Below are 21,634 nucleotides of genomic sequence, written 5' to 3' on the forward strand. Positions count from 1 at the left end.
AGAGGATAGGAAAGGCAGCAGAACACAACAGACACTAGTATGGCAATATGTAAATCAATGGATGTGTAACTGATGTGATTCTGCAATCTGTATATGGGGTAAAAATGGGAGCTCATAACCCACTTGAATCAAAGTGTGAAATATGATATATCAAGAACTATGTAATGTTTTGAACAGCCAACAATAAAAAATTTTAGAAAAAAAGAAATGACAACTTCAAAACCAAATGGTCTGTGTCCAGCACCTCAGCCATCCGCCTGTACCACTCGGGGCAGATTATAGAGAATGCGGTTTCCTTGGCACACCATTCACTGAAATCCTGACCGATGCTTTTGTTTGAAATTAGGACCCTTTCATTGAGAAAATGGGCCGAGAGCTTGTCAACAGACTCCAGGGTACATGCAACAGAAAAGACCAAGGGTGTGTCTGCACATGTGCACAGACCAGGAGTTACACGGTACAGAAGCAGGCAAAATCCAAGGGCCATGCTGCTACCCTGCCTAAAAGAACACGTCTAGACCAGGCGCGGTGGTGCATGCCTGTCATACCAGGGGCTCAGGAGGCTGAGGCAGGAGAATCATAAGTTCAAAGCCAGCCTCAGCAACTAGTGAGGCCCTAAGCAACTCAGTGAGACCCTGTCTCTCAATAAAATACAAAATAGGGCTGGGGATGGGGCTCCGTGGTTGAGTGCCCCTGGGTTCAATTCCTGGTACAATTAAAAAAAAAAAAAAGAAACTAACTAAAAAACAAAACAAGACTAAAACACATCCAGGCTACTTCTGCAGGACAGAACACACTCCTTCCTTGACTTTCATTAAAAGGAAAAAAATGCTGTAAGAAGTATTGATAAATCCCATGAGAATTAGATGATAATAAAACTAGCAATAGCGCCCATGAGTTGATCACAGTGACATATATAGAAATGCATTTTCAGTAAATCTCCAAGAGCTCTTCTTTCAGCCCCAATTTATACATTTTGATAAAAAGGAAGCAAACAGAAGTGGGGTCAGGTAATGGGCAATTCTGGATATCGGCTGAGGTCACAGAGGCAGTAAGCAGGGGAGCCAGGCAGTCTGGTCAGACCACAGAGACGCCTCCATCCCTGCACCACCCACCTCCCAGAATTCCGGCTGTGACTAGGAGAAGGGAATCATGCACCATTAAAACTCATCTTTTAGAGGTCTTTAAGGCCATCACAGTGGCCCAGGGAGAAACACGGAAAGCTCCTTCTGGAAATTTTACCATCTGAACTTCCATAGAAGCAACTAAGGTTGCTCTGCGCACAGCTGTGTGATCCCCAGTGGCCACTCACAGAGAGCATTCAGGTAGCAAGAGGGATTGAAATTGGTTCCACAAATGATCAACACAATTGTTTTGTATATGGAAAACCTAGCCCTGTCTTTTTCAATTATATAATCACTAAATTGATGACTTCTTCATCTTCTTTTTAAAGAAATTTAGCGTTGAATCTTAAGCCATTCCTACCACGATGATCAGAGGACAAAGCATTAAACATCCTTAAAAACAAAAGCCTTGGCCAGGCGCAGTGGTGCACGCCTGTCATCCCTGCAGCTCGAGAGGCTGAGGCAGGAGGATGGTGAGTTCAAAGCCAGCCTCAGCAACTTAGAAAGCCCCTAAGCAATTCAGTGAGACCCTGTCTCTAAATAAAATACAAAATAGGGCTGGGGATGGGGCTCAGCGGTCGAGGGCCCCCGAGTTCAATCCCTGGTACCAAAAAAAAAAAAAAAAAACAGAACATGCAGTTTATGAAATCATGCAGGGTAATCAATCATGCGACATCAGCTGCAGGCAGGCAGGCAGGCAAGCAGAGGGTTTACCTAGTTCACTGTCCAGCTCCTCGGTGTGTACCCCTTCTTCTCCAAAGGAATAGCAGGAATGAGACAGAAAAGAGAGAAAGAAAAATTCAGACACCAACACCAAGACGGAAGCTCCCCACAGAAAATTAAAAAACAAAACAAAACAAAAAAATAACAGCAGCAACTCCATCACTTGATTGTGTCCTTACCTGCACCGTGGCTCATTTCATTGGCTTGGCCAGAAAGTGTGACCTCAACGTGAATCACAGAACAGTAAGAGCTGATATTGGCAAAATAATTACGCGGCTCATTTCCTCGCATGCCAAAATAGGGCTTGATTGGTTGTAAAAGATGAAATACACCTTTGCGGTCTCAACGTTCCTAAGTGGGAAGTCACTTATTACAGACCTTATTTGCCGCCAACAAAGCTGTGAGACTTTTCAATATGAGTCCTTTTAATCCTCCAATAATCCACTCATCAGTGAGGCAATTAAACGCACAATTAAATAATTACTTAACTTATAAGTAATACGGCTGCTTGAAAAGGGACGGGGAGGTGGCACTCAGAGAGCAGGGGGTACAATGAGTTCAGAGTCTTTCAAAGAGGAGAGAAAGATGAATTAAGTCATGATGAGAAACACACCCAGGAAGGGATGCTTGATGAATGCCCTGAAGGAGCGTGGGGAGGCAGAGTCTACCGGGTGGGGTGTTTCTTTCTAGAAAAGTCTGAAAAGTCAAATGATTCAGAAATAGTACAGGTGAAATGTTCTCACTGACTTCAGCAAGCAAAATGAGTAAAATCCTTTCCATTCCACACCTCCTCATGCTGACAATAAAACGCTTTATTACTGACATCACAGCAGAGCACACAAAAGTCCTTTCACACATAAAGTTGGCCCAACTGCAATGTAGGTGGCTGTCCCCTCTGCTGGAAGTTCCAAATGGGGACAACAGAGGTTGAGTCTATTCTCACTACTAGGGCATGCTCAGTGCCCAGGGGAGTTTCCTGGTACATGTTAGGTAACAAATATTTCTTGAATGAATGAATGAATGAATGAGTGGATCCATTATTAAGGAACAAACAGGAATTTAAACACCTTGTGGTGCACGCCTATAATCCCAGCAGCTCTGGAGGCTGAGTTCAAAGCCAGCCTCAGCAACTTAGCGAGGCCCTCAGCAACTCAGTGAGACCCTGTCTCTCAATAAAATACAAAATAGGGCTGGGGATGGGGCTCAGTGGTTGAGTGCCCCTGAGTTTAATCCCTGGTACCCCCCAACAAACAAAGAAACAAACAAAAAAATACCTTGTAAGCATTTGACTTAAGAAACTAGCCGGTTATCATCAGTGAGTTTCAACTGGTGATGAGTTATAAAAAAAAAAAAAAAAAATATCATTTGTGAACATGCCCATCTGGATATTATCCATCTTTGGGAGCATTCATTCATTTCTTTCAGTATAATTTACAAGGACCTACCATGTGCCAGTCATCATGGTGGGTGGCAGAGATATCACAATAAGCCGGAAAATGTGTCTACCCTTTGAGAAGAGGAGACAAAATTAAAACCAAAATTAAAACTATGGTAATATCTCTAGAGCGAGGGCCCGGGGTTGTGGCTCAGCGGTGGAGCACGTGTGTGGCATGTGTGAGGCACTGGGTTCGATCCTCAGTGTCACATATCAATCAATCAATTGATCAATCACTAAAAGATATGGTGTCCATCTACAACTTAAAAAAAAAAAAAGGTCTCTAGCATGAGATACACACAAGAGTGGACGGATCGTGGAGAGAGTCTCTGAGCTATGATCTGAAGGATATGCCAAATTTAGGTGGGAAATGCCTGGAACTGATGTGGCTATGAAAGCCAGACTTTCCGTCCGTTGCACTCACGGATACCCCTGAAGGGTGGAAGAGCATTCTGGCATAGAGTAGGTTCTGGATAACCATCTGTGACGAGAAGGAGCAGTCTGAGAACAGAAGTGCACACCTACCTACCAGGGGCAGGGACTTAGGACTGGTGGGGACAAGGGCAGAGAGCCTGGATGGAGCTGAACCACATGGGGCTCAGAGAAAGCAACCTGGGGACCAGGCACTCGCAGGGCAGACTGGGAGGCCACCGAACGAACATAGGGCCTGAGGGTGCTCAGGGACGGGGACAGCATCGGCACAGTTACATTTTCAAAACCTGCTCTGGGTTCAGCCTAAGAAAGAAAGGTGTGCTAGGAATGGCAGAGGAGGTGAAGAATTAGGGAATGGACTTCAGAAATACGTAGGGGAAGAGTGAATTTAGCTGGTTCACAGACTAGAAATGGGTGCAAAGAAAGGTGGCCACTCAATAGGACCCTTTCTTTCCCCTTTTTTTTTCTTTATTTGTGGTACTAGGGATTGAACCCAGGGGCATTCGACCCCAGAGTTCCACCCCCAGCTCTTTTTGAGACAGGATCTAACTTGTCCAGGATGACCACGGCTTTGACCTTGGGCTTCCCCTGCCTCAGCCCCCGGAATAGCAGGGATTACGGTGCACCACTGTGCCCGATCAGTAGGACTCTTTGGTATGCATGAATTTTCATTCAACTGAGATGGCGAACTCTTATGACAGGTCTCATGTGTGTGGGGAGGTGGGAGGGAGGCAAGATCATTAGTTTGGTTATAATCAGGCTGAGTCTGAAGTCTCTTTGAGACCACCAGTTGGCATTATCAATCAGGCAGATTAAAACCCTAGCCCCGAGCTCAAAGGCAAGGTTGGAGGTTTGTTTCTATGAGAACTAGCTGCAGAGAGCAAGGACCAAAGGAGTAATTAATACACCAAAGATCAAAATCCCACACTCAAAATGGAAAAACGTTAAACCTTCACCATGATTAAGTATGAAGGCATACCATAGCATGGCAGCTATACTGCAGAGAGTAGAAACATTTGTAACCAATAATGGTTACAAGTAATAACATATAAACAGCAAATATCTAAACAAGCACCCAAGGCAGCCTGATGTTCACTGGCAAGAGAAGAAGCAAAACAAAATTCATCATCCTCGGATGACGCAGTTGTAAGGTTTGTAGGCACAGACACACAAACATATCTATTTATAGTAGAAATAGAATATATAAAGTCTAATGCTGAAAGTGGAGTTGTGAAGCTAACTGCATGTGCTAGGGATACACACTTGGGCTAAAGGAAATTACATTAATTTATGAAATGGTAAGAATTCTAAGAGTTAAAAATTACCAATAACGAAACTGTTCAGGGACTCTTCTCAGTACTTTATTCCACTAATAGTTTTTTTTTTTTTTTCCTCAGTAAAAGCTCTTGCAGTCATTAAAATTATATTAAGAGGCATTTTCTACAATCCCACTGTAGCTACAATGCATTCTGTCATTAAAAACCCTACATAGAGTCGTAAATGGCCTTCAAAATCATCAGTCTTCAAATACAGATCAGCTGTGGTTCCATGAAGTTTCACAGTTGAACATGTCTTATGTTCTAATCTTTGAAAATTAGTCACTTAACTATTCTATACTAAACAGAATCTTTAAATAAGAAGGACATTCTATTGTCCCCAGAGCATGAAAAAAAAAATGATAACAGAACTGATCAGACTTGCACCACTCCTTCAGGAATGGAACTAAATAACAAAATAAGCAAGTCGCTCATGCCTAGGTTAGCAGGACATGCATTTCCATTTGAAGTCACTGAGATAAACCTGAATATAAAATTCCATGTTCATTCCAGGGAATCTGCAAACCATGTATAATGGGAAGATCTTGGAGCACAAGTTTTCGACAAGATGCATCCTTTAAAATACTGGCTTGCATTTTCAAACAAACCTCAGATTTATATACACAACAATTCTGCACTATAGAATGAATTAATAGTTCTGTTGTCTTACGGAAAAATATGTGCTGAATAATTATACTGCTAATGCAAATGCCAGAATTGAATAATGAGGAACAAAACCATTTCCCTTTCAAAAAGTCCACAACAAAAAGCAATTTTGGTAGAGCTCGTGAGACATTTCTGAGTACTGCTAAAAAGGGTACAAATTTGCTGTGTCTTAATTTTTTTTTCTTCATTTTGGAGAAGTAATTATAAACCCCAAAGTTTTGAAACAAACTTTTTCAATGAAAACTTTCACAGGCAGTTACTTTGATCCTAAGATGAGCAGTGAGATTGGAGGCTGTAAGTAACATCTCAGCCTCTTTCTCAGAGGACACACTTTGCAGACAGTATGGGTTCATCCTAAGTCACGTGGAAATGCCCAAGCATATCAAAATCTGCTCTCCTCCCCCCCCCCCCAAATTGGGGAAATAACAGAATTATCAAACAAGGAGCACCCACAGAGCTCCTGATTTTTTCCCCTAAGATTTTTGTAACATAGGGTGATGGTCCAGTAGCACCGCAGGTGTCTATATGCTCAGAGAATTTCTGAAGTCTTTACCAGGCCCCCTGAAGGCAGAGGAGGTATCTGCCAGCATAGGAGGTATCCAGTGCAGATACCTCATTGGGTACCTTTGTTTCTGGCTGAACTGAGGTTCTGTTTCCAGTGGAGATAAGACAGTACACCTCCTTTGTATATAAAGGATTGTTGTTTAAACAAAACAAAAAACAAACCTACTCAATTTCCTCCTGTTTTGGTAAACTCAGGGCATTTCCTAGAAATTGCATTAACTTATTAACCCAGGGCCTTATGCATGTTAAGCAAGAGTTATACCACTGAGCTATCAGCACTTTTTAAAGATGTTATTTTGTAACAGGGGCTTACTAAGTTGCCCAGACTGGTTTGGAACTTGCGATTCTCCTGCCTCTTGTCTCCTGAGTAGCTGGGGTTATAGGCACGTGCTACTGTCCTCAATTTCAAAACTGAATTACCTTTTCAAAGCTCGATATTAAAAACAGACTGAAGCTGGGAGTGGTGGCTGTAATCCCAGTGGCTTGGAGGCTGAGGCAGGAGGATTGCAAGTTCAAAGCCAGCCTCAGCAACTTAGTGAGATCCTAAGCAACTCAGTGAGACCCTGTCTCTAAATATAATACAAAGGGGACTGCGGATGTGGCTCAGTGGTTGAGCACCCTTGGGCTCAATCCCTGGTACCAAAAACAAACAAACCACACTGGACCTTTGGATCACTCTTTCAAGTCTGCTCTTGTGAACAGGCCCCCAATTCACCTGAGCCAAATCTTCTGAGAACTTACCATCATCTTCACACTCTTCTAGAGGCTTCTGCTGTTTGTTCAGGCACCGAGGGTCTAACCAAGACGTTGTTTTTGTGTTATGGCTGCAATTCACAAATGAAAGCAAAGAAATTCATTTTAAAATGGGGTTAAGAAAAAAGTCCAACGACAGAAGAAGTACCCACGCTTGACTATTTGCTCTTCAACCAAAACAAAGATCCTTTTCATCAGCAAACTCACACCAGAAGTTTGAAGTGATAAAATCATTCGGGGGAGAATCTCAAGGAGGCACTTTCCCTGCCTGAGCTCCAATCATTCAATTACTGCAAGCTGAAAATGTAATACCAGCTTCAGTTTGAAAAACGAGTTACCAATGGCTCGCCTTGGTAACTGTCTAGACTTACCCTATTAGCCTTCACATTTGCCAAAGAGCAATTTCTAATTTATTTTAAATGTGTCTCTGACTTAAATCTTGGATGCTGGAATTCACAGAGAAGTCTGCTACTTCACTCCTGAGCACCCCCACGACTGTGTGAAATGACCGCAATTCACACAAGGGGCTCAAACCCACGAGTACACATGAGTCGTGACAGCATCCTAAATCAGGTTCTCAAAACACGGAAGGCAACCCCTAATTAGCCATTGTAAATAGAACCTGGGCCACCCAGACAAAGTGTGGAGACGCTAAACATGCTGCCCCAGCACCTTCTGGAGGGTCCAAGCCCAGCCATGCATGATGTCTTTCAACAGTGATCAGGGCCTTCAACAGCTGAAAGGACAGACACATTCTCAAGGACACTGGCTTTCACTCATATTAGAGACCTCACCAGCTGGGTGTGGTGGCACAGGCCTGTAATCCCCCAGCAATGGGGAGGCTGAGGCAGGAGGAATTCAAAGTCAGCCTCAGCAATTTGGCAAGGGCCTAAGCAACTCAGAAAGACCCTGTCTCTAAGAAAAATATAAAAAGGGCTACGGATGGGGCTCAGTGGTTAAGGGACCCTGGGTTCAATCCCTGGTTCCCAAAAAAAAAAAAAAAAAAAAAAAAGTCACCAGCACAGTTGGAAGAAGTCTGCCTTTGTGTTTCCCAAAGCAGAGCAAGGAGCGTTCTGTTTGAGGACCCAGTATTGTGCAGCTAAGTGGTAGGACAAGTCTAATAGTTCTGGCTACAAACCACAAAAGAAAACAAGAAATTCAAAAATTTTCCTTTTCTTTTCTTTCTTTCTTTATTTTTTTTAAATGTTTAGGCAGCAATCTCAATTTTTTTTGAAGTTGGAAGTTTAGGCTATAGATCTGAAAGGATGGGGGGTGTCTAAGTATTGCTAGGATGTAGACATAAAATTAATACTCATATGACCTTTTATCTTGCAACTGTGGTGAACTGAAAGAATCTTTCTGAGTACAGTGTTCTATAATTCTCTTCCTAATCCTGCGATCCATAGAGAGGGTCAGTTTTGTTTCTTCCTTTGTAATCTCATTGGCTTTCCTTGGCTTATAAAACTGGCTAGAGGTTAGGTATGATTTTTAAATTTTTTTTATTTTTAGTTGTAGACAGACACAATACCTTTATTTTACTTATTTATTTGTATGTGGTGCTAAGGATAAACCCAGTGCCCCACACATGCTAGGCAAGCACTCTACCACTGAGCCCCAACCTGGGACCCTCTTCAGTATGATTTTGAATAAGAGTGATGAGTGCTGAAATCCTTGGCTTGTTCTTAAACATGCAGGAAGTATTTCTTCTTTCACTATTAAGTATAATGGTGACTATAGATTTTTCATATATGCTTTTAATCAAATCAAGAAAATTCCACTATTAATTTACTGATAAGTTTTCTTATGAATACTCAGTGTTGTAAATGTTTTTTCTGTGTTAATGTGATAATTTGATTTTTTTTCTTTAGACTATTAAAATATAGTGTGCGTTTTATTTCATTTCATTTTTACTGAGGATCACTTGGCTTTACACATGCTACTGACCCAGCCCTACATATTATAACAACTTCTACTGGTCATAGGAACAATGTGTCTTTTTTTGTTTGGTGGCGGCCAGGGGTAGAGGGTACCGCGGATTGAACTCAGGGGGCACTCAGCTACCTAGCCACATCCCCAGCCCTATTTTGTATTTTATTTAGAGACAGGGTCTCACTGAGTTGCTTGTTGCCTCACCATTGCTGAGGCTGGCTTTGAACTCACGATCCTCCTGCCTCAGCTTCCCGGGCTGCTGGGATTATAGGCTTGCACCACTACGCTGGGCAGGTACAACGTATCTTACTAAATATTGTTGGCTGATACTTGTTAAGGATTTTTGTACATATATATTTTTTTCCTACTTCTTTGTTGAGCTTTAGAGTCAGAGAAATAGCAGTTTCACAAAAATAATTAGGAAGGCTTCTTCCCCCTTCTCTTTTCTGGAAGAAACTGTGTAGAAATGTGGTTCATTTTTCTTTATAGGATTAGTGGAATTCTCCAAGGAAACAATCTGGGCCTAAGATTTCTTTTTCAGGAGTTTCAAAACTGCAGATTCACTTTTCTTCAGAGTTGGAGAGCTATTGGAATGACCTGTTTCATATTATTTTTGCTGCAGTGGTGTGCGCTTCTTGAGGAACGGCTCCATTTCATCTAAGTTGTTAAATGTATGTGGGTAGGTTTGTTGGTGGAACCCTCTTATTTATTGGATATCTTCAGGGTCTGAGTGGTCCTCTCTTTCCTTTCTAACATTAAGGATTTTTGTATCTCATTATTTGGAATTCCTTTTTTTTAAAATAAAAAAATTCCATGTTTAAATATATATTTTTAGTTATTGATGGACCTTTATTTTACTCATATATGCAGTGCTGCGAATCAAACCCAGTGCCTCACACATGCTAGGCCAGTGCTCTACCCCCTCAGCCACCGCCCCAGTCCTTGTTTGACATTCTTGCTAGAAATTCTGCTTTTGTAAATATTTTGAAGAATGAGTTGTTTGATTCCTTGATTTCCCCTTGGTTTTCTGTTTTCAATGGCATTGATTTCTCTCTATATTATGGCCTTTCATTTGCTTATTTTGATTTACTTTTCTTGTTCTAGGTTCCTGAGATAAGAGTATAGATTGTTGATTTTGCTCCTCATTTCTAATAGATGTGCTTACTGCTATAAATTTACCTCTCATCATTGGCTTAGCTTGTTTCTCTTGAGATTTCCTTTTTGACTCACGGGCTCTTTAGAAATATATTATTTCCTTCCAAAAACTTTGGAAAATTTCCTACTTTATCTGATATTAATATGGCAACTCTGTAAGACCCATTTTTCTCTTTTCTTTCAACACAAACTGTTAATACCCAGAATAAATGTTTATAGTCAGCCTATAATTGGGTAGTGTTTTTTAATCCACTTTGTGATTCTTTTAACTGATGTATTTAGTTTAATTAATATAAATATTCATGATGTTATGCCTTAAGTCTTCCACTTTGTTTTATTTTTCCAGGCTTCCTGTGGTTTAATTGACTTTGGAGTTCCACTTTTATTTATTTATAATATTCTAAGTACATTTTCTTTCTTTCTTTCTTTTTTTGGTTGTTGTTTTTCATTCCAGGGATTGAACCCAGGGGTTCTCAACCCCTGAGCCTCATCCCCAGCCCTTTTTTTAATTTTAGAGACAGGGTCTCAATGAGTTGATTAGGGGCTCACTAAGTTGCTGAGGCTGGCTTTGAACTTGTGATCCTCTTGCCTCAGCCTCCCAAGCCTCTGGGATTATAGGAATGCACCACTGTGCCCAGCTATATTTCTTTTTAAAACTCTTTAAATGGTTGCTTCAGGTTGGACATTATATGTACATTAGATTATATATAAATATTAACATATCTTACCATAATCTAAGTAATAAGATATACTATATTACACTATATGTACACACTTAGATATACATATACTTATATACATATTTAAGTGTATGTGTGTATATCTTATCACAATCTACTGTTATTATATTACCCTAGTTTGATTAAAGTATATAAATCTTTTCTCCACTATATTCCTTTTTCTGCCCTCATTTATAATAAAATTGTCTTGGGCTTGGGAACTACACCATTGGCTGATATCTCTGTGGTAGAGCTTGCCTACCATGCATAAGGTCCTGGGGACCACTCTCAACACCACAATCAACAATAATAAAATGTCTAAAATGGGTTTTTCTACATACATTTAGAAAAAAAATTAAGGAGTGTTACTTTTGCTGTAATCTTCAAATTTAATTAAGAAAATCCAAGAGTTGAAGAAAAATGTATCAAATTTACTTATATTTTTGATTTTTCCATTGTTAGTTCTTCTATTCCATGTTCCAAGAGTATTTTTTTTTAGAATTCTCTTTTGTTTTAGAAATATTCTTTAGCCACTCATGGAGAGCAGCCCACGGTGACAGGTCTTCATCTGAGGCGTGATTCCCTTCATTCTGTAGGATGTAGGATATTCCCACTAGGTGCAAAAGACTCTCTTTTCTTTTAGTATCTGAAAAATGTGTTCTACTTCTGTTGTGATGTGGATGTGAGGTGTCCCCCAAAAGCTCACATGTGAGACGGTGCAGGAAGGTCCAGAGGAGACATGACTGGGTGGTGAGAGCCTTAACCCAACCAGTGAATGGATCCCTGATGGGATTAACTGGGTGGTGGCTGGAGGCAGGTGGGTGTGGCTGGAGGAGGGGGCATTGGGGGCGTGGCTTTGGGGTCTCTATTTGTCTCTGGAGAGTGGAGTCTCCCTCTGCTTCCTGATCACCATGTGAGCTGCATCCCTCCACCACACTCTTCCTCCATGATGTCCTGCCTCCCCTTGAGCCCCGAGGAGTGGAGCCTGCTGTCTGTGGACGGAGACCTCTGAAACCCTGAGCCCCCAGATAAACTTTTCCTCCTCTACAATTATAAAAGTTGGGTCTTTCAATCAAAAGAGTGAAAAAGCAGACTAAAACACTAAACAGCTATCTTATTTTTCATATGAAAAGTTGTTAAGTCGTATAAAACAATAACATCAGTTAAGAGCAATTTCGATTTAATTTATATCTGCAGCTTCCCAGGGAGAGGGTAGGAGAATAAAGAGAGGGTGAGGTGGAGGTGGAAAGAATGGTATACGTTACTCTATAAAGTAGACTTCTCCATTTTCGGTATAGGCCATCTCCCAGTTTTGAGGCAGAGGACCTAAATTATCCTCTGCGGAAAGAGGTAGGTGCTGAGGGAACTTCTGAGAAGGGTCCGTGATGGGAGCAGCAACGAGGCTACTATCCACAGGCGCAAGAGCTGCTTCTTGGAGAGGGTGCTCGTCCTGGTCCCCAGAATCGGCTGTTGGGTCAGGTGGTGGGGAGAGAGAGAGAGAGAGAGAGTAAGCACGAACACACTCATCATCAGAACACAAGGTTGGGTTATGAGACACTGTGCACATCTCTCTTCTTAGCCCTCACCCTTCTCTGATCGATGGCCATTAACTACGATTTCTGTTTTGCTTTAACAAATGTTAGATAGCATTCGAGTGACCACTCCTGAGAGGTGTGGCTCAGTGTCGGACCCCAGGAGCATGTCACTAACAGATTTGAGGCCCTAAATTCGACACACACACATGCACACGCACATACCCATGTACACATACACCCCAACAGAATTTATTTTACTTATTAAGAAAGAGGAGCTGGGCGTGGTGGTGCACACCTGTCATCCCAGAGGCTTGAGAGGCTGAGGCAGGAGGATGGCAAGATCAAAGCCAGCCTCAGCAACTTAGTGAGGCTCTAAGCAACTCCGTGAGACCCTGTCTCTAAATAAAACATAAAAAGGGCCGAGAATGTGGCTCAGCGGTTAAGGGACCCTAACTAACTTCAACCCACAGTACCAAAAAAAAAGAAGAGGAGAAAAACATGGCAGATAATACATCACTCACCATCTCAGAAATGCCAGAGAAGAAGCCAATTAATAACTTAGACCCGAAAGACTCTTAAACCAAGAAGATCAAAACATGACTAAGACACACGCTCCTTCCGTGGGTACTATTTGGCTTGTGACTTGAAAAAAAAAAAAAAAGTTCATGCTGAAAACACACAGATCCGGTGGCTTTTTTATAAAAGTTATCTAAAACACTTTTTTGGGTAGCTGCTGGCAAAGATCACAGCTGACACATTAAGCTGGAACGTATATAAAAGTTTAGGATATGGAGACAGCTATACCAGTGAGTCAGAATGGAGCCTCTTTTAGAAAACCCAAGAGGCTGTTCCTGTGAAAACCAAGACAGCTTACCCCCTGCGGGGTGGCGTGTAGGTGGACTGCTGGGACATGGGTCTCCAAAGAAGGCTCTCAGTGCGTGAGTGTCCTTGCTTCTGATTAACTAGCCCTATCCAGGGTGATGTCATCCAAGTGTCCACAAACAGCACTGTGGACACTCTGGGGCTGAATTTTTATAGAAGCTGATGATAGGAAATGTCAATCTCCGTGGGCCTTGACGACATAATCATCAGGGGATGTAGCGATTTTCTATCTCCCGCGGTTATTCTCTGATAGACATTCCTGCTTTGATTGCAAAAGCAAACTGAAGAATAATAAAGGACTGCTTTCAAAGCTGTCTGTGATGAGGGCTCCCCAGGGGACCCCTGGGAACGAAGAGTCTCCAAAACAACCACACCTGCCCCAAATCCATGCCCTAGCCCACGTAGCCCAAGAAAACTGATATAAACCTATCAACCTCCTCCTGGCTCCAAGCTACACTCTTTTCAATTAGGAGTACTGTATCATTTTTTTTTTTTTTTGGTAGAATGGAAACAATACCTCTATTTTGTTTATTTTTGTGTGTGTGGTGCTGAGGATTGAACCCAGTGCCTCACCTGTGCTAGGCAAATGCTCTACCACTGAGCCACCACCCCAACCCTTTGTTTTGGCATTTGATGGTCAAGTTCAGGAACACATGCTGGATCCAGGGTGGACCAATGAAGGGGACATAGGGAAGTTCTGCCAGAACCGTCAGCCTCTGGATGCTGGGCTTATTTAACTGACAGGTTCTGAAGCTGGTGGCCACATTCCCATTGTAGGCAGTACCTACTGAAGAGTGAAACCCACTCGGAGGGGAGCAGAGATGAAAGGGAGAATGCTCTCTAAGATCCAGGATTGAGCCTTTGATCCACGTCTGGAGTCAAGGTTACCCCTGTCCTCTTCAACCGCCTGGTTCCCCCACCAAGTCACACCTTCCTGCCTGCACCAGTATGAATGGGTTTTACAACTTGCATGAAAAGAGTGCAGATTTAATAGGACAACTATAATTTGAATGAACAAGAAGGAAATTAGACCAAAACAGAAGAAACCTTTTGAGACTACTATCAACAACAAAATAAATCCAAAGCCTAGCAATGATGAAAAGACCCCACCCGTAATTCTGTAGAAGCCAACCTACACTCACTCATTTCTGATGTACCTTCTCCAGGGCACACTTTTCACCCTGAAGAGTACACAAGAATCCCCTGGAGAGCCTATGAAAGTGCATATTTCCGCCTCCCTACTCCAGAGAAGAGGTTTGGGATTTGTTTCCAAAATCGGCTTTTGTAAAGCATCCTGGTGATGGAGATTCAGGAGACACAAGCAGTATAGTCTGAGGAGAGGGATACAAAGAAGTCTCCAATGAATGTAATGGAATGTTACTTGTGTGCAAAGTTCTAACTTTGGCTGGGGCTTGAAGTTGTCATGTTCTGGAAGCCATGGCCAAAATTATGGCTTTTGCTGGTAAATGGATGGAAAGGGAGAATATCATGCTCAGTGAAATAAGCCAAACTCAGAAACTCAAAGGTAGGGGGCGGATGTAGGGGGGAGAGTGCTGGGGAGTGACATTGGTCAAATTATACTGTTATGCTGTGTGCATGTAGAGTATGTGACAACAAATCCCATCATTATGTGCAACTATAATGCACTTGTAAAAAATGTGGGGGAAAAAAAGAGAACAAAAAATCTCATTCTCTGATGGAAAATGGAAAGCACAAAAATAAGGTTCGAGTACACACAGGACAGACTCAAGAATCCATAACCTTGGGGCCGGGTTGTGGCTCAGTGGTAGAGCCCTTGTCTCTCATGCATGAGGCCCTGGGATGGATCCTCAGCACCACATAAAAATAAATGAATAAGATAAAGATATGGTGTCCATCTACAACTAATAAAAAAAAAAATCCATAGCCTAGGTAATGGCTTTGACTTTGATACATGCTTGGATTAAAAAAATCTTAGCCAGGTGCGGTGGCGCATGCCTGTCATCCCAGCAGCTCTGGAGGCTGAGGCAGGAGGATCGCAAGTTCAAAGCCAGCCTCAGCAAAAGGCAAGGCATTAAGCAACTCAGTGAGACCCTGTCTCTAAATAAAATACAAAATAGGGTGTGGATGCAGCTCGGTGGTCAAGTGCCCCTGAGTTCGATCTGTGGTAGCCGTCCCCCCGCAAAAAAATCTTTGATTCATGAAATATTTGGGAGCACCACTATCATTATCTAACCCAAGGTTGCCAATGAATGAATGCAAGGAGTCAGGCAGAATGGACGGTGGGAGGAGTCTAGATGGGACCCAGAAAGCCTGGGCTCACGTCCTATGGTGGTGTGACACGCACTCTCACTCAATGTCCTCACCCGCGAGCTGCAGAGGAGGTACTTGAGTGGCTTCTCTCTCAAGATAACCAGGAGGTTCACCAGATACATGTGAAAATGGTATGTAAACCATTAGGTGAACTTCAAATGCCATTGTTATTAATAGTAAATCAGGAGTTTCTAAGCATTTTCTTCTTTCTGTCTCCCTGCCTGGCCCCAGACTGTTGGAAGTGACTTTAAGAACACTCCTGAGGCTTATCTTAAACTTGTAGATAGTTTTAGATCTATGTGCCTCTTCCACTGCGCAAAAATCAGTCAAAATCTTTAAGGTCTGATAAGGTTAATTTAAAACACAAAAAAGCACACTGGATGTGCACACAGGTTCTGGAGGAGGACCCTCTGACACTCCCTCATTATAACATTAGAACACTGGGGAAACTACTTGACTTCCCTGGCGTGCACATAAAGAGCTTTGGAAAATGTCTGCCACATTGTACCAGAGAAACATTAGCTTTTTTTTTTTTTTAAATATTTTTTAATGATAGATGGACACAATTTGTTTATCTGCTTATCTTTATATGGTGCTGAGGATTGAACCCAGGGCCTCACACCTGCTAGGCGAGCACTCTACCACTGAGCCACAACCCCAGCCCAACATTAGCTCTTATACGTATTTATTTTAGTACTGAGGATTGAACCCAGGGGCACTGAACCCCTGAGCCCCATCCCCAGCCCTTTTTTATATTTTATTTAGAGACAGGGTCTCACTGAGTTGCTGAGGGCCTCGCTAAGTTGCTGAGGCTGGCTTTGAACTCACGATCCTCCTGCCTCGGCCTCTGGAGTCAATGGGACTACAGGCATGTACCACCGCGCCCAGCAGGAAACAGCAGCATGTTGTTTAAAATATCCTGATAGGTATCATTTTGAACAGGTCCACAGTATTTCTACACTTAGATATGATTCTCATACCTTTATCATCGCTGGCCCAACCAGAGCCAACACCCCATTATGCTAATGTCACCCTATGCACAAAACGGCTGGTAGATTGCTATTGAGAATTGTTCAGAATGCAAAATGCTTCGACCCACCTACTTTCACACACATGTATGATATGTAACTGGGGAGTATGAATTCTTCAAAGGAATCAGTATGAGGGGCTGGGGCTGGGGCTCAGTGGTAGGGGACTTGCCTAACATGGGGGAGGCACTGGGTTCAGTCCTCAGCACCACATAAAAATAAATAAAATAAAAGTAATCGTGCCAACTACAACTAAAAAAAAAATAAGAAAAGAAAAGAATTAGTATGAGTTTATGGTATGATACAATGTCAGCTGGTGTCACTTTTATTTTGTGAGGGACGTTCATTTAACACGCTCCCTACTATTGAGATGCACCGTCACAGGTATAGCTCAAAACTACTCCTCTTTCCATTTCTTTTTTTGGGGGGTGGGGTGGTCGGTGAGGGGTCAGGTGGGGGATGGGCTGCTAGGGACAGAAGCCAAGGCCTCTGCCATCCCTGCAAGGCCTACCCCCTACCACGGGGCCACACTGCAGTCTAGGTCCTGTCTAAATCATCCTATTGGCCTTCTTAGTGCCAAGACAGGCACCTGAAGAGCACCATGGAGTGTCACCTGGCTTTCTGTTTTGTGCAGAAATGAAGGATCAGACTGATTTTAGCAATCATGACCGAGGCCCACATTTTCTTTTTTATTTTGGTACCAGGGATTAAATTTAGGGGTGTTTAACTACGGATCCACATGCCCAGCCATTTCTTTTTTTTTTTTTGTCTTTTATTTAGAGACAGGGTCTCCTTGAGTTGCTTAGGGCCTCGCTAAGTTGCTGAGGCTGGTTTTGTACTTGAGATCCTCCTGCCTCAGCCTCCCAGGCCACTGGGATTACAGGCATGGGCCACTGGCCTGGCTCTACATTTCCTTTTTTACATGACAGGATTTCAAGTGAGGATTTTATGAGATCAGATGGTCTAAGGTGTGGCTTCTACAGACAGAAATGTGCAGTGGTTAGAGATGGGACATCTCAAGATTTATGGTCAACGACCTCAACTTTGTCCTTGCTTTCTACCAAGAAATCACCTTAGTACAAAAATGGAGGACAAATAAAAGTGTATAAGGGTGGCCTTATGCCCTAAAGGACACCACAGGCTTGTTTGGCAGAGCTGTTTCACTGTCCCCTATCCGTAAGGTCTTCTACTGCTGTGACTACAACTATGTTTTGGGTTATATCATGACTTGCAATTCTTATTTACTGAACTATCAAGACATTAAAGTATTATACGTTTTTAAAAGCAATGTAATATAACCTCTTTTCATTTTGTTGGTGGCTACTACATATGGATGAAATATTCCCAAAGGATGAAATCAGATGATTTTAATAAAGGTGTACAGAAAAGATGGTGAATTTTTCCGGGAGTGGGGTGCACACCTGTAATCCCAGCAACTCAGGAGGCTGAGGCAGGAGGATCGCCAGTTCAAGGCCACCCTCAGCAACTTAGGCAATAAGCAACTCAGTGACACCCTGACTCTAATAAAATATAAAAAAAGGGCTGGGGGTGCTGGGGTGGTGGCTCAGTGGTAGAGTGCTTGCCTTGCACATGTGAGGCACTGGGTTTGATCCTCAGCACCACATAAAAATAAATAAAATTTAAAATTATAGAAGGAAAAAAAAAAGGACTGGGGATGTGGCTCAGTGAGTTCAATCCCTGGTACCAAAAAAAAAAAAAAATGTTCTTCTAGACATTGCAATTGTAGGTCAGCCACTGGTCTATCACATTTTAAATGGAAAAAAAAAAAAAGAAATTTTTCACAGAAGTAAATTCTTAGAGCTAGTAGGAAAAACTTGGAAATGATACAATTCCCCTAGTCCCATCACAGATAAATGATTTAAGGCATTTTGTTCATAAATAGTCAACTATCAACAGACAAGCCATGACATCAGTACTTCAGTTGATCCAATACTTCTCACAAAAGGGGTGAGTTATCCTACTGCCATAGCAAAGTCATCAAAAACATTTTATGGGGGTTCAGTGGTGGAGCGCTTGCCCAGCACATATGGGGCAATGGGTTTGATCCTCAGCACCACATAAAAATAAATAAATGAAGGTATTGTGTCCATCTATAACTAAAAAAATATTGAAAAAAAAAATGATGGGCATCTTAACCAATTTAGACTTTTGAGCTCAGTTAATAAATGGCAAAATCTCAGAGAGATCCATGCCGGCTGTAGTAGTATTCAACAACAAAATACTTTTCCTGAACATTCTATCAGACTTGGTGACACGGGGGAAACACAAGGGTCGACTGGTCTATCCAAGCACTGGGGCTGAGTCTACCCAAGCAGTGACCAAGTATGGTGACAAGAGAAAGGCCACTGACGGAGGAAACCGTGGATGCCGACCACGGAAAACTTGTCCATAGCTACAGTTCTAACATATTAAAGAGAGAATTTAAATATAGGAAAAAATAGAAAAAAATGAAGTGGTTTTCTCTAAGTCACGTTATAGGCTGAAATTACTCAGGTGTTTAGGCAGTTGTTACATTTTGAGTTATTACATGAGGTCAAACTCTCACATAATGAAAAATGAGGTTGAGTAGCTATAGATCACTGCTCTAACCCAAGACCACATACCCCAGCATCCAAATGGTACCACCTGAGATGTGCGATACCTCAACTGCACAGCCCAAGCTTAGGCTCTGTCCTAGACAACCCCCCCATAACACACAGCACGGCTAAGCTTTAGGCACACAGCTCTGAGTACAGGTGTAAATATACAATGGATTCAGTCACATCTGCTACATGATACAGAATGCATACACAGGGGAGAACCCTAGAATATTTATTTTTCGTATTTTTCTTGCCCCCTTTAAGGTCCGCAGTAAAGTCTGCATAAGTTAGCTGAGCACAAGACATACTTCCAACACCTCTACTTAAAATAGTGTGAGAGAAGCGGATGCTGTCAGTTTAATGTCAGCTTAATGTCAACCGAATTCTCATATTTCGCTTCATGATGACAAAGATGTTTCAAGGCCAAATTAAACATCAATGAACAAAGTGTAAAAAATAAATAAATAAATAAATATATCCTCTTTTGGAGGTGGGGGGGGGCACACATTGGGGATTGACTCAGGGACACTCGACCACTGAGCCCCATCCCCAGCCCTATTTTGTATTTTATTTAGAGACAGGGTCTCACTGAGTTGCTTAGGGCCTCGTTTTTGCTGAGGCTGGCTTTTAACTTGTGATCCTCCTGCCTCAGCCTCCTGAGTCACTGGGATCACAGGCGTGAGCCAAGGTGCCCAGCCTAAATATATCCTCCTGAAGAGAGAAAGACCAGGCTGATATTTCTCAATTGCTGTGTCCACACCTTTATCCCTGGCTCGTTTCAGATAGTTGGGTGACGTTCAGATATTCCTGGGAACCGTGGTAAGTGGACGGAGGGATGGTCAGCCTCCTCCCCACGCACTGCATGGCTGGGATTGGAATCTGGGCAAGCTGCTGAAATGCTCTTGCGAAGAGCATCCTGGTCCTCCTTCCTGGGGAGAGCCTTCCCACCTCCACTCGCCTTGGCCACAACGGTTGCGAAGGGACCCCATGTGGCCTTTACCTGTAAAGCTACTGTTCATTTCAGGAACATCATCCTCCTCCTCGGTCTCCGCGGGGACTATGCCAGCATTTTGCATGTCATTGTAGGACTTGGTGCGCTTCGGGGTCGACTGCTTGGAGCCAGACTGAAGGCTTTGCAAGGCATCCGTTGTGATCACTTTCCCACTGACTGGCTGGCTGGGAGGTTTGGGTGTCCCATAATAGTTTCCTAGGTGATAGAGAGACACATTTGCATGTTTCAAAAAGAATACTTTTTTTTTTTTTGCAAGACTTCACATCCCGATCTCTCAGCGCATGAAATAAAATAAAAACCGGAAAATGAGAAACATTTCACTTCTGGGATGGGTTAGCAAAGACCGCCTTCCTTATCCAACTAGGTTAGGGTGATTGCAGGAGCAAGAGAGGAGAAGCCACACTGTTTAGGTGCAAAGAAAGAATCAATGAAAGCTAAAAACAAAGGAGGAGGGGCTGAATAGAAAAAAAAAACCAAAAAACAAAAAACCAAAAAAAACTTCCATCTTCATTACATTTGAATTTCAATTGGTCGTCTTTTGCTATATGGGCACCAGCATAATGCTTGAATCTGATTTAGAGTGAGCCTCACAGAAAATCAAAATTCATTACTGCCAGCACCCTTACAGACCTGAAAAGTTGAGGTCACCTCCCCTCTTCAAGAGGGAACCAGGGCACTGTTTGAAAAGAAGGGCAGTTGAGTACCACGTGGCGCCTCTTCAAGTGAATGGCAGGCCTGACCCTCGGGGGGCCTGCAGGGTGGGAACAAACCCTCGCCACCTTTTAACAGAAAAGTGTCAATCACGCCTCTAGAAACAGCCCATCTTCCCTTTACCCAACAAGTTTGGTTTATGGCTCACTACAGTGTGCCATGGCACCCTGACTGGTACATGAATTGGATTTTTGCTTTTTTTTTTTTAATTTTAATGAACAAACATTTTTAATTTCCAATAGAAATATCTAACGAGTAAGTTAGATTAGCAAAATCAAGTTCGCCTTTAAAATTGAAGAAAAACAGCAATATTTTAAAAAGGCTGACTGATCTTTAACAAAAAGCTTTAAACAACAGTTTTATACAACAAAAAAATTAAACAATGGAATAAATAATAGTGATGGTAGAAGTCATAAGAGTTTCTTTTTGAAAACTCCTATTTAATTCCAGAGGTTCAGGAGGCTGAGGCAGGAGGATCGCCATTTCAAAGCCAGTCCCTGCAACTTAGTGAGGTCCTAAGCAACTCAGCGAGACCCTGTCTCTAAATAAAATATTAAAAAGGGCTGGGGATGTGGCTCCGTGGTTGAGTGTCCCTGGGTTTAATCCCCAGTACCAAAACCAAAACCAAAACCAAAACACACACAAAAAAAGAAAATTCCCATTTCAAAGTAATACTACATCATCTACACGTCCATTAAATATGTAACAATGAATCCCATCACTATTATTATAACTATAATGCAGCAATAAAAAATATG

At 42.3% G+C, this 21,634-nt stretch overlaps 1 protein-coding gene across 15 annotated transcripts in view; it reads right to left on the reverse strand.

Annotated features, from left to right (window-relative positions):
• Positions 1–21,634, reverse strand: part of Magi1 (membrane associated guanylate kinase, WW and PDZ domain containing 1) — a 612,663-nt gene that overhangs the window by 92,457 nt on the left and 498,572 nt on the right. For 7 of the 15 annotated variants that reach the window (XM_048801226.1, XM_048801230.1, XM_048801224.1 and 4 more), the window contains 4 exons: positions 20,154–20,360; positions 12,082–12,283; positions 7,002–7,084; positions 1,839–1,877 (listed from right to left, as the gene is read on the reverse strand). In XM_048801226.1, coding sequence (XP_048657183.1) covers positions 1,839–1,877; positions 7,002–7,084; positions 12,082–12,283; positions 20,154–20,360 — 531 coding nt within the window. The remainder of the gene's footprint in view (positions 1–1,838; positions 1,878–7,001; positions 7,085–12,081; positions 12,284–20,153; positions 20,361–21,634) is intronic. The other 8 variants (XM_048801228.1, XM_048801227.1, XM_015494507.2 and 5 more) reach the window with 2 other exon arrangements.

This window comes from Marmota marmota, unplaced genomic scaffold (assembly GCF_001458135.2).
Source record: "Marmota marmota marmota unplaced genomic scaffold, marMar, whole genome shotgun sequence".
In the NCBI taxonomy this organism is placed as follows: domain Eukaryota; kingdom Metazoa; phylum Chordata; class Mammalia; order Rodentia; family Sciuridae; genus Marmota; species Marmota marmota.